Source organism: Aethalodelphis obliquidens, unplaced genomic scaffold (genome assembly GCF_003676395.1).
Source record: "Aethalodelphis obliquidens isolate GAN/ISIS:26980383/991018 unplaced genomic scaffold, ASM367639v1 scaffold7, whole genome shotgun sequence".
In the NCBI taxonomy this organism is placed as follows: domain Eukaryota; kingdom Metazoa; phylum Chordata; class Mammalia; order Artiodactyla; family Delphinidae; genus Aethalodelphis; species Aethalodelphis obliquidens.
In genome coordinates, this window is record NW_020837951.1 from 114,696 (window position 1) to 131,026 (window position 16,331).

General features: G+C 48.2%; 1 protein-coding gene across 1 annotated transcript in view; it reads right to left on the reverse strand.

The window, feature by feature from the left end:
- Positions 1 to 16,331, reverse strand: part of CACNA1B (calcium voltage-gated channel subunit alpha1 B) — a 172,555-nt gene that overhangs the window by 113,594 nt on the left and 42,630 nt on the right. The window contains exons 6-7 of the mRNA XM_027104122.1: positions 14,290 to 14,480; positions 1,265 to 1,368 (exon numbers count right to left, since the gene is read on the reverse strand). Coding sequence (XP_026959923.1) covers positions 1,265 to 1,368; positions 14,290 to 14,480 — 295 coding nt within the window. The remainder of the gene's footprint in view (positions 1 to 1,264; positions 1,369 to 14,289; positions 14,481 to 16,331) is intronic.

Here is a 16,331-nt window from a genome sequence, read left to right on the forward strand (position 1 = left end):
CACATGGCCCAGCACGGGGCCTGCCCTCCTCATGAGTCTGGCCCCCGGCCAAGCTCCCACATCTAGCAGCCCCAGCTCTGAGCATCGCAGACACCACACCCTCTGTGCCTCCGCCCCAACAATTCTCTGCCTGGGAGATGCTCCCCTCTCCTTTGCCAAGCTCATTCCTGGTCCCCTCTGGGCCTCAGCTGAGCTGCCCCTTCCCCAGGAGCCTTCTCTGAGCCCCAGGCCTCCCTTGGCTTCCCCATCCCAGCTCGGACCACAGCTCCCCCCGCCGCCCCGACTAGGAGTTCTCATCGGCCCCCTGTGCTGTGGGCCTGCCTGCTCCCGGCGGAGGTGCTTACAAAGACACACTACTAACAGTCATAGTCTCACAGGAGGGGCCGAGGCAGGAACACGTGCCAGAGCCAGGGCACAGAGCCCTTGGGCCCAGCCACTGTCCTCTCTGCGGCTGTTCCTTTCCAGACCAATATGATAGCTGCCCCCTGAGTCACGACCTCAGGAGCCTTGGGCCTGAGCAGGAATCTTCAAGGCGGGTGGAATGGAAACTTTCCCCTCCAGCCCTACAGGGAATCTGATGCTCGGGTGGGGGCAGGGAGGCAGGCCAGCCCAATGCCCTCTCCCTCTGTCTACACAGCTTCCTCGGCCCCAGACAAGGGCAGGAGCCCCAAATACGAGCCCTGGTTGTTCCCTGAAGCCAGCAGCACTTCCTTGGTCCTCGGCCCGATGCGGGACAGGAGGGCACTATGGGCCACAGGTGTGCTACGCCTCACTACCCATGTAGGTAGGAAGCACCTTTCTCCAGGAGGGACCCCAGCGCTGCATCCTCCCTTGTCTTCTGCTGGAGGTCAGCAGGGACAGGTGACCAGAGAGGCGAGGCAAGCCAGGGGTCAGGGCTGGGCTGGAGACCCAAGGCCGCTCCATTCCTTCTCCAGTGTCACACAGAAGGGCTCTCTTGTCCCCAGGGCTGCTCAGAAACCGCACCACGAACCCAGATAAGAGGCAGCAGCAGCCCCTCCCCTGACTCAGAGGCCGGGGTGAAGGCCAAGAGCTAGGGGTAAGGAGGCCAGGGCCAGGGACCACCAAGGGAGAGGTCAGAATGGCAGCACCAAGGACAGGCTGGCTAGAGCTCAGGACGCTGGGAGTGACCGTCCCGGGCCAGGCCGAGCCTCGCCTCCCCCACCACACAGGCCGTGTCCAGTCTCATCCGCCCCCTCCCCGGCCTGCGAACACAGAGGTAGCACACAGCCGCATGGCCTCTTACCCCGAGAGCACGCCCAGCACCAGGTTGAGCATGAAGAAGGAGCCGATGATGATGAGGGGCAGGAAGTAGAGCCAGTTCCAGGTGTTGCCAGCCGCATCGTTGGTCTGGAAGCAAGAGGAGATGTGCAGGACGGTGGGCAGGACAGAGCCCTGGCCACAGAAGCTCCCCGGCCCTTCTCACACACCGGCAGAGTCCGAGTGCAGGCGGGTCCAGACAGGTAATCCAGGCAGGACCCACCATCACGCCTGCCTGCCCTTGCCCCACAGAGCCCCCCTCTGGGGCTGGGGCCCCCAAAGGACCCAGGAGCTTCATGCTCCTTGAAAAGGAGCCCAGGAGTAGCCCCAGGGGGCCAAGGGCTGCCCCAGGTATCCCGCCTGGACACCTCCCCTCTGCTTCCCAGGCTGCTGGACACACCAGGCAGCTCCGAAGACATTCCTCCTTTGTGAAGCCCATGGACCCCAAGGCCCAAGTCTGATCTTCTTTTTGTCTCCTGCAGTTTCCACAGCTCAGAGCAGTAAGCCCTGTGCCGCATTCCCCCGTCAACGGCAAGCCCACAGGTCCCCAGGGAAGAGCTGGGCCTAAGACAGAACCCAGCACCAGGGCCTGGTCTAAATAACCAAATGCAAAAGGTCTTCCCAGACCTTTTGATTTTTAGAGCACAGCCCACAGAAGGGGGAGGCCCTCTGAGTCCAATTCATTTCCACTGTTGTTTTGTTTTCAGGGGCCCCCCGTCGACCCAGCTGAGAGGGATGGAGAGCCTCTTTCTCCCCACGAGTCTGGCGCTAGAAGTGAACCAAGAGGGGTGGGTGTTGTGGGCAGGTGACCACCCGGCCCCTCTGCTCCCCTCTTCAGAGGCGGCTCACAAGCCAAGGGCCAGGGCCCTGAGCAGGAGAGAGGCAGGAAGACGGCCTGGCACTGCCCTGAGGCTGGGGCTGATCTCCAGTGCTGCTGTCGGAATTCCTGCCCTCCAGCGTCTGCTGGCCTAGGCAGATTTGCGGACTCTACCCCTGCAAGTCCTGAGTCCCCTGGACTGCCTGCCACTTGTGGCTTCTGATTCCCGGACACTGATTCCAGGCTGGCCGCTGAGACCCCCGGGCCTTGACCAGAATAGACACTCAGACCCCCAGCTCTACGTCTGCCAGTGTTCCCAGACCACACCTCTGCCAGCCCCACATGCAACTCCGACCAACGGGCTAAGATGGCCACCAAAGCCGCCCATCTCCCCGAAGGGCACCCTCAAAACCTGCCTCCTTCTGGGAAAAAGGAGAGATGTGCTGCCGCGGCCCCAGCTCCCCTCACCTACTCGAGGACTTGGCTCCTGCAGTCTCCCTCTGATGGACCGTTCCCATCAGTAGCCAAAGCAAAAACAAGACAAAACAAACAAGGACTCGCACTTCTGGGAAGATGGAGTGGACATACTCTTCCCTATTTCTCCCATTGAGTACAATTAAAAGCCTGGACATTACATCTAGAGCAAATATATATTTCACAGAAGACTCTGAAAAGTGGAGAAAAGAAAGCAGATGAGCTGGAACCTCTGGACCCATGGTGAGTTCCCTGTGTTTTTGTTTTGTTTTTGCCTCATATATCCCAGACCTGGGGCTTTTAAAGCCTACAACCTGGAAATGCCAAGAGACACAGACAAAAAATACACCAAAAGCCAGCACTCTCTCTCTCTAACCAAAGGGCCAGGAAGGGGGGCACGGCAGACAATAACTGCACTACTCCAGCCAAACAGGGCGGAAAAAAACCGTGGTGAAACTTCCATCCCTGCCAGCAAAGACCCAGGAGGGAGCCTAGGCGACCACCCTCCCCAGACTGTAATGAGGTAACCAACCTCCCCACACTCCCAAACCACAGAGACGTCAGAGAACGACAAGCAGGGAGGTGGGACGTCCTCCTCGACAGATGGTTGATGAGGCCCCCATCCCACCCCACCTCTGTGGTATCAGTGGAGACACACGGGGAGCCGGGACTTCCACCCCCACGTGACAGTAATAAGACACACCACCCCCTCCCCACTAAGGTGCTGCCGGAAAGTCAGACTTTCACCACCACCCAGTACCGAGGCCACACCCCCCCACCCACATAGTGGGCAGAGACCACGTGGAGAGCAGAAACGAGGTACACAAAACCTTCCCAACCAGGTAAGTATCCTAGAGGCAAGTGGGGAGCCAGAACTACCATCCCACTCAGCAGTATGGAGAAGGCCCCCACAGTGTGTCAACAGAGGCCAGGTGGGGAAACTTTCCAGCCTTCTACTCCCACCTTGCAGTAGCAAGGAAGCAACCCCTGCTTCCAGTGACAGAATGGTCAGAGGAAGCCAGCTGAAACAGAGGGCTTAAGTCACATCCAGGGTCCCAGGACACAATGCCAAAAATGTCCAGCTTTCAACTGACATTCACTTGCCATACCAAGAACCAGGAGGAACACAGACTGAACAAAAACAGACAATTGACAGATGCTGCGATGGTTAATTCTACGTGTCAACTTGACTGGGCCATGCGGTGCCCAGATATCTAGCCAAACGTTATTCTGGGTGGTTCTGCAAGTGTGTTTTTGGATGATAAAGTAAAGCAGATTGCCCTCCGTAATGTGGTGGACCACGTACAATCAGTTGAAGGCCTGAACAGAACAACAAACTGACCCTCTTCCAAGTAAGAGAAAATTCTCTATAAGAGAATTCAGACTTCATCTGTACCATTGGCACTATTGGGTCTCCAACTACTGGCTTTCAGACTAAAACTGCACCATAGCATCTCCTGGGTCTTGAGCCTGCCAGCCCAAGTTTACTGCAGATTTGCACTTGCCAGCCTCCATAATCACATGAGCCAATTCCTAATAATAAATCTCTTTTTTTTTTAATCTCTCTCTGTCTCTCACACACACACATCACACACACATGCTATTGGTTTTATTTCTCTGGAGAACCCTGCCTGATATAGATTGCCAACACTAAGATGACAGAGATGATAGAAGTATCTGACAAAGATTCTAAAGCAGCCACCATAAAAATGTTTCAGAGGGTAATTGTATACACACTTGAAACACATGAAAAAATAGAAAGTCTCAACAAAGAAATAGTATCATCAAATAAATAAAAGATACAAAGAAGAACAAAATGGAAAATTTAGAACTGAAAAATACAATAATCAAAATTAAAATCTCAATGGAAGGGCACAACAACAGAATAAAGACAACAAAGGAAAGAATCAGTAAGTGGTAAAAGAGAATAATAGAAATTATCCAATCTAAAAGAGAGAGAGAAAATAGACTTAAAAAACAAAAATCAAACAAGTAAGAAAAAACAGAGCAGAGCCTCAAGAACCTAGGGAACTATGAGAGAATATTTGACATTCCTGTTTCAGAGTAGCAGAGTACAGGAGAAAGAAGAGAAGGCTGAACAGTATTCAAAGAAATGATAGCTGAAAAACTCCCAAATTTGGCAAGAGACATAAACCTACAGATTCAAGAAGCTGAGTGACTACCATACAGAATAAACTCAAAGAAATCCACACGACACTTCATTGTCAAACCACAGGAAACTAAAGATAAATTAAAACTCTTGAAAGTGGCAAGAGAAAAAGGGCACCTTACTTACAAAGGGAAACAATTCAAAAGATTTCTCATCATAAAGTATGGAGGTCAGAATGAAGTGGCACAATACTTTTCAGGTTCTGAGAGAAAAAAAAAACTGTCAACAGACACCTACACCCATCAAAAATATCCTTCAGGGATGAAGGGAACATCAAGACATTCTCATAATAAAAACAGGGAAACTGGGAGAATCTGTCACCCGCAGATCTACCCTAAGAGAATGACTAACGAAAGTCTCTAAGCAGAAAGGAAATGATTAAAAAAGGAATTGTTAACCATTAGGAAGGAAGAAAGAACAATGAAAAGAGTAAAAATAGGGGTAAATAGATTTTATTTGTCCTTTTGATTTTCCTAAATCATGTTTGACAGTGGAAGCAAAACTTATAACACGCTATGATGTGGTTATAAACATATGTAGAGGAAATGTTTAAGATAATTGTCTTATAAATGGGGGAGGGTAAAGAGATATAAAGAAGGTAAGGTGTATATACTTCACTTGAGCTGGTACAATTATGACACCAGTAGACTGGAATAAGATATAGAGCAACCACTAAAAGACCAAACAGAGATATACTCAAAAACAACTAGATAAATCAAAATGGAATTTTTTCAAAAGTTCAAGTAATACTCAAGAATGTAGGAAAAAGAAAACAAAGAAACAAAAAACAGAACAAACAGTAAACAAAAAATAAATAAATAAAATGGCAGATGTGAGCTCTAACATATCAATAATTACATTACATGTAAATGGTCTGAATACACCAATTAAAAGACAAAGATTGGCTAGTGACTTTAAAAACATGACCCACCTATGTTTTATCTATAAGAAATTCACTTCAAATATAACAATTTAGGTAGGTTGAAAGTGAAATATGGAAAAAGAAGTATCATATAAACATAAATCAAATTAAAACTGTAGTGGCTATATTAATATCAGAAAATAAATATCAGACAAAGTAGACATCAGAACAAAAAAAATTTCACTAGAGACACAGAGGAACATATACAGGTTTCCCCCACTATTTGAAAGCAGTGCGTTCCTGTGAAGCCTTTCCTAAGCCACAAAGGCATAAAGCAAAGAAACAATCACCATAGGACACATCAGCTAACACATACAGAAAATAAGATAAAACACAGATGCTCACAGATACAATAGAGCTATGGCAATATGATGCTGAGACGCTGAGTGTAGTTCCCAGGGAAGGAGCTTGGCAGTGCCACTCTTGCTGCTTGGGGTGCACACTGCCTTTAGAATGGCTCACCGTAAAGCAAATGTTGAACACTATTTTCTTCTTTCACCTTTTTTCATAAAAGCATAAATCTTCCACGGATTTCTTTTGGTTAGTGGAAACAGGTATTAATGTAGGTCTTTCATAAAAGTGAAGTGGCATTAAGAGAACTTTTGAAAAGTGGGGGATACATTATAACGATAAAAGGGTAAATTCATCAAGAAGACATAGCAATTCTAAATGTGTACATGCCTAACAAATGAGCTATAACATATGTGAAGCAAAAACTGAGAGAACTGAAAGGAGAAACAGACAAATGCACAATTAATAGCTGGAAACTTCAACACCTCTCTCTCAAAAATTGATAAGACAACTAGACAGAAAATCAGCAAGGATATAAAAGAGCTCACCATCATGCAACAGGATGTATAATTGACATTTATACACATAATACACAACAACACATTATATACACATTCTTTTCAAGTGTCCACAAGACATATATGAAAACAGACCATATCCTGAGCCATAAAACAAGTCTCAATAAATTTAAAAGAACTGAATTTTTTTCAAATTTAGTGTATCCTCTAACCATAATAGAATCAAACCAGAGACAAATAACAGAAATACAATAGAAAACTCTCCAAACACAAAGTAAACAAACAATTCTAAATAATCCATGGATCAAAGAGGAAGTCTCAAGGGAAATTTAAAAATACATTGAACTGAATGAAAATGAAAATACAAGATATCAAATTTGAAAGACACAGCTAAAGCAGTTCTGAAAAGGAAATTTATAGCACTAAGTACATACATTACAAAAGAGGGAAAGTCTCAAATCAATAACCTAAACTTCCACCACAAGCAAAGGAAGAGCAAAACAAACCCAAATCAAGTAGAAGAAAGTAAACAGTAAAGATAAAAGCAGAAATCAACCAAGTTGAAAATGCAGACAATAGAAAAAATCAAGTTTTGAAAAAGTTTGTTCTTTGAAAAAAGTTCAATTGATATACCTCTGGCAATACTGACTAAGAAAAAAAGAGAGAAGACACAACTTATCAATATCAACAATGAAACAGGGGATTTCACTACAGGACCAACAAACATCAAAAGGATAATGAAGGAATACTGCAAACAACTCTCTATACATTTGACAACATGGATGAAATGGATCAATTTCTCCAAAAACACAAACTCACCCAATACAAAATAGGTAAATAGTCCAATAACTATTGAGGAAAGTGATATTGTGATTTTAAAACTTCCCCTACAAAAGGACAGACACATTGGTCAATGAAATAGAATTGATGATCTATAAATACACCCTTACATTTATGATGAGTTGATTTTTTTAACAAGGGTGCCAAGCCAATTCAATGGGGAAAGGATAGTCTTTTCAACAAATGGTGCTGGGACAAGTGGATATCCACAGGCCAAAGAATGAAATTGGATCCCTACCTCACGCCATATACAAAAATTAAATCAAAATGGATCATAGACCTAAATATTACCAGCCAAAATGAGAAAACATAGGAGTAAATTTTCATGACTTTGATTAGGTAATGGACTCTTAGATACTACACCAAAAGTACAAAGTGAAAACAAAAACAGAAAAAAATGGACTTCATCAAAATAAAAATCTTTTTTACTTCAAATGATACCATCAAGAAAGTGAAATGATAACACACATAATGTGAGAAAATATTTGCAAATAATCTGAAATATCTGGTAAGAGTCTAGTGTCCATAATATATAAAGAAACCTTATAGGTCAATAATAAAATGACAAATAACCCAATTTTTAAATGGGCAAAGGATATGAATACATATTTCTCCAAAGAAGATATATAAATGGTGCAATAAGCATATAAAAGATGCTCTACATCATAAGTCATTAGGGAAATGCAAATCAAAGGTAAAATTAAATACCACTTCACTCTATGGTTGGTTGGTTAAAATTAAATTGTAATTTTACTAGGATGATTAAAATTAAAAAGATAGACAACAAGTGTTGGTGAGGATGTGGACAATTTGGAACACTTGTGCATTCCTGGTGGGGATGTAAAGTGTTGCAACCACTTTGGAAACCAGTTTGGCAGTTCTTCAAAAGGTTAAATATGGAGTTACCATATGACCCAGAAATTCCACTCCTAGGTGTACACCTAAGAGAAATGAAAACATATTCCACACAAAAATTTGTACACAAATGTTTATAGCAGGATTATTCATAATGTAAAAAATGGAAACAACCCAAATGTCCATCAACCAATGAAATACAAACAAAAGATGGTATATCCACACAATGGAATCATCTTTGATAATAAAAGCAATGAAATACTGATACTTGCTACAACATGGATGGACCTTAGAAACACAAATCCCACATATTGTATGAGTCCATTTGTATGAAATGTCTGGAATAGGCGAATATAAAGAGACAGAAATATATTAGTGGTTCCAGAGGCTGGGGATGGAGGAATGGGAAGTGACTACTAATGGGTACAGGGTTTCTTTTTTGGTCGATGAAAATCTTCAAAGACGAGTAATGGTAATGGTTGCACAGTCCTGTGCACATACAAAAAGCACTGAGCCATTCACCACTTTGTGAATTTCATGGTAGGTGAATAAAAAAAGTGCGATATGAAAAAATAAAAATAAAAGAAATCTCTAGGCCCAGATTATAGAATTCTACCAAACATTTAAAAAATAATTAACGCCACTTATGCACAATCTCTTCTAGAAAAATAGAAGAGGAGTAATTACTTCTCAATTCATTTTATAAAGCTTGTGTTACCCTGAAAACAAAACCAGGCAAAGACGAAAGAAAGAAAGAAAGAAAGAAAGAAAGAAAGAAAGAAAGAGAGAGAGAGAGAGAGAGAAAGAAAGAAAGAAAGAAAGAAAAAGAAAGAAAGAAAGAAAGAAAGAAAGGAAGGAAGGAAGGAAGGAAGGAAGGAAGGAAGGAAGGAATAAAGAAGGAAGGAAGGAAAGAAAGAAAGAAAGGAGAGAGAGGGAGGGAGGAAGGAAGGGAGGAAGCAGGGAGGGGAAGGGGAGGGAGGGAGGGCAGAGAGAGAGCATATGCACCTCAACCTAAACCTCACACTTTATACAAAAATTAACTCAAGATGGATCACAGACTTACATATAAAATAATAAAACTTTTAGAAAAAAATATAGGAGAAAATATTTAAGATTTAGGACTAGGCAAAGAGTTCTTAGATTTGATGCCAAAAGCCCAATCCACAAAAGGAACAATTGATAAACTGGACTTTATTAACATTAAAAACGCTGGTTCTTTCACAGACCAGGTGAGGAGTATGAAAAGACAAGCTACTGACTAGGAGAAAACATTTGCAAACCACACATCTGACAAAGAACTAGAATGTATCTAGAATATATAAAAACTCTACAGTGAAAGAACAATCCAGACCATGAGCAAAAGATATGAAGAGATATTTCACTGAAGAAGACCCACAAACGGCAAATACGTCTGAAAAGATGCTTAACATCATCAGCCATTAGGACGTGCACTGAGATGCATCTCTACACACTGTCAGAATGGCTGAAGTTAAAAACACCAAATACCAGTGAGGATGCAGAAAAACTAGATTATTCATACACTGCAGGTGGGGATGCAAAAGAATACAGGCCTCTGGGAAAGCGTTAATTTCTTAAAGAACTAAACACGCAACTACTATACAACCCAGAAATTGCACCCTTGAGCATTTAACCCAGAGAAATGAAAACTTACATCTGCACAAAACCTGCCCACAAATGTGCAGAGCAACTTTATTCCTGATAGCCCTGAACAGAGACAACACAGATGTCCGTTAACAGGTGAGTATTAAACACTGCAGTCCACCCACACCTGGAGCACCACTCAGCAACAGAAAGGAAGAAACTGCTGGCACACAGAATAATCCGGATGCAGCTCCAGAGTGTTATGCGGAGTGAAAAATAGCCAATACCCGAAGGTCACATAGGGAACGGTTTCATCTGCATAACATTCTCGAAACGGCAAAATTATCAACGCGGCACAAAGATCAGTGGCTACCAGGCGCGAAGGCAGGAGAGAAGTGGGCATGGCTATACGAGAGCGGCACAGCATCCCTTGTGATGGAACGTCCTGTGCCTTGACTGTAGCAGTGTCGCTGCCCTGGTTCCGGCAGCTAGTTCTGCAGGTTGTTACCGTTACAGGAAAAGGGCAAAGCATACAAGGGCTCTCTCTGCATTATTTCTCACAACTGCATTTGAACCTACAATTCATTAAAAAAAAAAAAAGCCAATTCCCACGTCTCCCTGCACTTACCTCCTCTTGCCCTCCTCCACTTCACAGGGAAACCCCCTGAACGAGATGACTATACTTGCCGTCCTCACTTCCATACCTCCTGCCTTTAACCTATACATTCCAAGGTTTTATCCCCACTGCCGAAACGCTCTTGTCTAGTTTACCAACAGCGCCTGCGACCTCTCAGCAACAGCTGATCTGGTCGGTCACTTTCTGGAAACTCTCTTTGCTCTGCTCCCAAGACGCAGCACACTTGCAGTGCTGTCCCTACTCCCCGCAAGTCCCCGCCTCGCTCTCTTTTGCTGGATCCTTCTTTCCTACTTGATTTCTGAATGTTGGAATTCTCCTGACAGCCAAAGGTTCAGACAAGGCTCCGTCTGTAGCCTTCTTTGCTTCTCCATCCACACATCCACACCCAAGCGATCTCATCCTCTCCCATAATTTTAAGCATCATCCATGACTTCAAACCCTCAGCCCTGCTGTCCCCCCGAACCCCCTCTCATATACCCAACTGTACACTCAGCATCTCCACTTGGATGAAACAGTTGTCCAAGGCTTTCCAGGGCCAAAGCAGGGTTCTCAGTTTCCACCATGACGCTCCGCTAAAACAAAAATCCGCAGTTACCTTGCTCCCCATTCTCCCCTTCTCAATACAAGGCACCACCTTTCCCAACGGCTCCAGTCACACTATCTTTGATTCTTCTTTCTTTCACATTAAACATCACATCCAACCAATGAGCAGGTTGTGTCTGCACTCACTTCAAAACGGAGCCTTTGCACCTACGTATCTGAACGCGCCTTCCTCGGATCTTTACGAAACTAGTGCAATGAACAGATGCAGAACCACATGTATGTAACCATAAGCCCACATTATTTACCTCCTACGGTTCCTCTTGTCAGCTACAAATTGGCGCTCGCCATTGTCACTTGCCAGCTGCCTCTACAAGGAGTAAATCATGCGCTGCTGCGGCTGCTGCCTTGCAACAGCCCCTGAAAAGCTGAACTGAGGCACTCTGGGCTCTGGGTAACACTGGCAGAACAGGTCTTCCGATAGATGGATATTTTCAGGAGACAATTTTATGAGCCCAGTTCTTGTACCTCCTCGTATCTAGACAAGCACTCAAATCCTTCACGGCGACGTCTGCTCCTCATGACTGGCAGTGACATGCACGAGACGAGCAGAAACCTTCTACAAAAAATAATGCTTGACTGCATGTACTCCCCCTTCACCCAGACCACATCTATACTGACCTTCCTCCCTGCCTCTGTGGAGCCGTTTCTCAGAGCGATCTGGGATGCTGTCTCCCGGGTTGCAGCCCTCATTTTGCCCCAAATAAAACTTAACTCGCAGCTCTCACGTTGTGCCTTTTTTTAAGTCGACACTGAACGTAGACATAGCCCGGGATGGAAATGGGGATCGGTCCTGTGACTGTTCTGACAACTCTGGGTAACAGAAAATTCTACAGCCACCTCAAGTATAAAACACAATTAAGGGTCCCGGCCCCGCTGACGTGCTTCACACTGAGAATATCTTCTCTCCTCAGCCGGCCTGCACAGCTGGCTGTTCTCAAAGGGAGAGGACGGTGTGGCCCCTCTCTGCTCCCGACGCCACACACTCTTCCTCCTTCCTGGGTCACTGACCTCAACGCTATCGAAGCCAGGCGGCACTGCTGTGTGCTCAGACCTCTCAGACCTGGCGGCACTGCTGTGTGTTCTTCCAGGACCCCATCTGACCACACTTTTCAAAACCCAGACAGACCACTTCTCCTCCAGGCTGAGGACCCACCCGCCCACTACCGCCAGTGTTTTAGCAGTCGGTCTCTGGGTCTCTCTCGAGACCCCCCCTCATTCCCTCCAGCCAGGACTTAAAAGGGCCCTGGCTTCTCCCCAGACTGCAGATGTGCTCACCTGCCCCACCAGCCCCGCTGCGGCAGGCCTATGGCTCCAGCCCTTGAAGGCACGTCGCTCGGGCTCCGTCAAGGAGCATATGTCTGAGGGGACCACGAACGTCCCTCTCACTGGGCGGGGGGAGTGGCAGGCTCGCCCTCCAAAGAATCCGCTTCCAAAGTCCTGTCTGATCTCCTGCAACCAACCCTGTTATCCCTCAGTGTGGAGGATGGATCCAACAGTTCTTGGCCAGCGGCTCTGGGCACCAGCCTCACGACCCACGCCCATCACTGCGTCGCCCGTCACTGCGTCCCGGTGCCCCGCCGCCAGACTCTGCGGCACCGTGCCATCGCGTCTGCCCGTCTGGCTTCCAGACCCCACCAGGCCTTGCTTTCCCAGCGCCCCCTGACCTGTCGCCCCTGCCCCTCGTCCGCCTTTGTTTTCTTCACAGCAGCTTGCCATTACCAGGCCTTTATTTATTGAAGGCCTCCTGCCACCACTGTGCCTGCAGCATCTGCACCCAGTGGGTCCCCTGGAAATATGTGTCGGGTGAGCCTCTGTGGCGCTTCCTGACCGGCACCTCCTGCCCCGAGGTCTGGCTCCTACCCATCCCTCCCCTGGGGGCACAGGCCTACCAGGCTGAGTCACCTGGCCAAGCCCCATGGCACAAAGGGCTGTGGAGACCGGCTCACGCGGCGCCCCGCTCGGGCGCCCTGGCAGGGACGTGGCCCACTCCAGCTGTGCTGAGGGCTCGTCTTTGTGGAGGCTGCTCCTGGATCGGCTGTAGGGAGAGAACAGCCAAGCTCCTCGTCACCGCCCTCGTCTCCATTCCTCTTTTCCTCGATCAAACGAGACCGTCACCAGACGCAACTCCCGCTCCAAGGAGGGCTCTGGCTTAGTGGACCTCAGGCTGGCTCCTCCTGAACTCGCCCTCTGCCATCCGCCTGCTCAGCCAGCACTTACCGAGCGCCTGCTGGATTTCCAGCCCTGAGACCCACAGGGCCGGAGAGCAGAGGGCCCCAGGCTGTCCCTTTCCTCCTGCCCACCTTCAAGCCAGAAGCGTGTGGCTGCTCCGGGGGCTGGTGGCCCAAGCCCCACCCTCAGCGCACAGGTGACAGGTTCAAAGTGAAGTACCTCACATTCTAGGACACCCCCTCCACAGCCCCCGAGCACAACACACCCTCTGGCTACCAAAACACAGCAGTCCACCAGCCAGACCTGCCAAACTTCCTGTTTCAAGTGCACCTTCTTTCTTTACTTCCACTAACTTAATTATTTTCATGCCCACAGCTCACAGGACTCTAGGGGGTAGAAGGTGACTCTGTAGGAGTAGGGGGTCATCATATAAAAAGAAGAGAGAGAGGTCTGCCCAGGAGTCGATGGCAGGTCCCCCAAGAAGAGCCGCAGGTGGAGGGGAGGCGGGAGTGAGATGGGTCACCAGGAAGCCCCCGAAGGCCTTACACCCAACTTCTGTCACAGGCACCAACCCCCAGACTGCCCTACACTGCTGGGACGGGCTGGCATCCTAACGACAGGGAACACTGGAGGAAAGAGAACCAGGTAGACTTAGTGGGAAGGAAACAAAGGTACACGACGCCCGTTCCCACCACCAGGACCCTGGCGCAGTCAGGGAAGCTTCCCTGCGCTCAGCCCTGCTCCTCCCCTGTTCACCAGGCAGCCACCTGCTGCCTCGGGCCGAGGGCCAGCTGGCTAGCTTCTCCGAGCCTCTCTCCCATCGTCTACGAGCTCACAGGGACAAAGCTCTTCACGCAGTGGGCCATCGTCAGCAGCGGCGGCAGGAGCACCTTCTCCGGAACTTTCTTTTCTGACCTCCACCACCTGGCCCTCAGCTTTACTCTCATAAGAAAAGCTGTCCCGGAGACTCCAGGACCCGGGTCAGTGGCCCCGAGGCGGAGCTGCCTGAAGGAGCCTGTGTTCCATCCTGTGGGGCGAGGAGGGAGCCTGGGGCTGAACAGAAGCTCCGCGTCAGCGGGGCCCCAGCAGCTTTAGGGCCAAGACAGAACTCACGTTGTAGAGGATGTCGGTCCAGCCCTCCATAGTGATGCACTGGAACACCGTCAGGACGGCGAACAGGATGTTGTCAAAGTTGGTGATGCCGAAGTTGGGTCCCGGCCAGTACTCCCGGCACTCAGTGTCACCCTCGCACAGCCGGGCTGGGGCCTCCTTGCCACAGGGGAAGTCGCCCACCGGCTCTGCGTCTGCGAGGAGAAGAAGGGAGCAAAGCTGAGCTCAGAGGCACCGCGTTCTCCACCCCCTGCTGGGACTGTGGGCCCCAGAGACCTCATCACAGTGGGACAGGAATCAGGCACCGAGGGAAACTCTCCCTGCCGCTCCTGCACCTGCGCCAGCTCTGTCCCCGTGCCTACGGTCTGCCCCCCGCCACCCTCAGACCCACCCTCTCAGAAACTGCTGGTCGACCTCTCCTTCCCCACTAGAACTGCCCATCACTATGTAAACATGCTGAGGACTCATTCATCTTAAAACCAAAAACAACAGACTCCTAGCCTCCGACTCTCCCTACCAGCAACACCCTGATTCTCCCTCACAGCCAGACCTCCACCCAGACTCCCCCGACGGCAGATCTGTCTGTCACGCTGGAGCCAGAGCCAAGCAGGACTCAGCACTGCGGTCTCGGTGCTCATCAGGCAGGTCTACCAACACGGGCCCAGAGCGTGGCCGGGCTTCAGGGCCCAGTCCTCACGGCACTGGCCCCAGCAAAGGGGACAAGCTCCTGCTGGCCTGCAGTCTAGCCGGCAGCCAGGGACCGCACAGAGAGACGTTAAAGAAATCGCAGAAAACCAGGGCTAATCTCTGGGATAAGGGGGCAAGCAGCACATGTTAATCCCTCCACTCCCAAAATCCTGACGAAAGGATAGAAAACACTATTTAAAAAAACAAATGTATGACCACACATGGAAAATCCCTCCTATCAACACAGGAGAAATTTTGAGGAATTGCTAGGATGGAAAGCAAATGCTCCCAGGCTTAGAAGGCAAAACTGAGGATCACACAAGTTTATTCCTTTCCCTCCAAATACCTTAACAAATGCTCATAAAGAAGACCAGGAAGCCATTGTCTGTCTAGGTGTAAATAATCACATTCTCTGTAAATAATGACAGTTTTCTTTCCTCCTTTCACATTCTTGACAGGGTGCTTTTTCTTGCCTCATGTTACTGGCCGCGACCACCAAGGCTACGTGGACCAGAAGTGACCATGTGTGTCTTTATCTTGTTCTTGACCTTAAAGGGAAAGCTCACAAAACTTATGACAAAGTATGATGTTTGCAGGGAATTTTAGGGAGTTTAAGAAAATTCCCCTTTAGTTCCACTTTGATAAGAGGTTTTTTTAAATTATGAATGATTTAAACTTCAATAAAAACTTTTTCTGCATTTATTGAGATGATCACACAGGTTTTCTCCTTTAACGTGTTTGTAGCTCAAGACACAAACCTTGGACTTCCCTGGCGGTGCAGTGGTGAAGAATCTGCCTGCCAGTTCAGGGGACAAGGGTTCGAGCCCTGCTCCGGGAAGATCCCACATGCCGTGGAGCAACTAAGCCCGTGCGCCACAGCTACTGAGCCTGCGCTCTAGAGCCTGTGAGCCACAACTACAGAGCCTGCATGCTGCAACTAATGAAGCCCGCACGCCTAGAGCCCGTGCTCCACAACAAGAGAAGCCACCTCAATGAGAAGCCCGTGCACCGCAACGAAGCGTAGCCCCTGCTCGCTGCAACTAGAGAAAGCCCGCATGCAGCAACAAAGACCCAATGTGGGCAAAAAAAAAAAAAAAAAAGACACAAACCTTAGTGTCACCCTTAACTCTTCCCTTTCTCTTACTCCACGTACAATTGCCCAGAAAACCCAGTTGGCTCAGCAGGCCTCAATGCAAAATAGACCCAGAACCTGACCCTTTCCAACTGCCAAACAGCCTGGCCCCAGCCACCATCTCTCCTGGGCTCAGAGTCCTCGCACGGCCTGAGCCCACTGCTTTACCACAGGTAAAGCTGAGCTGTCCAGAGTTCTCAGCTTATGGGATCTCACTTCCTGATCT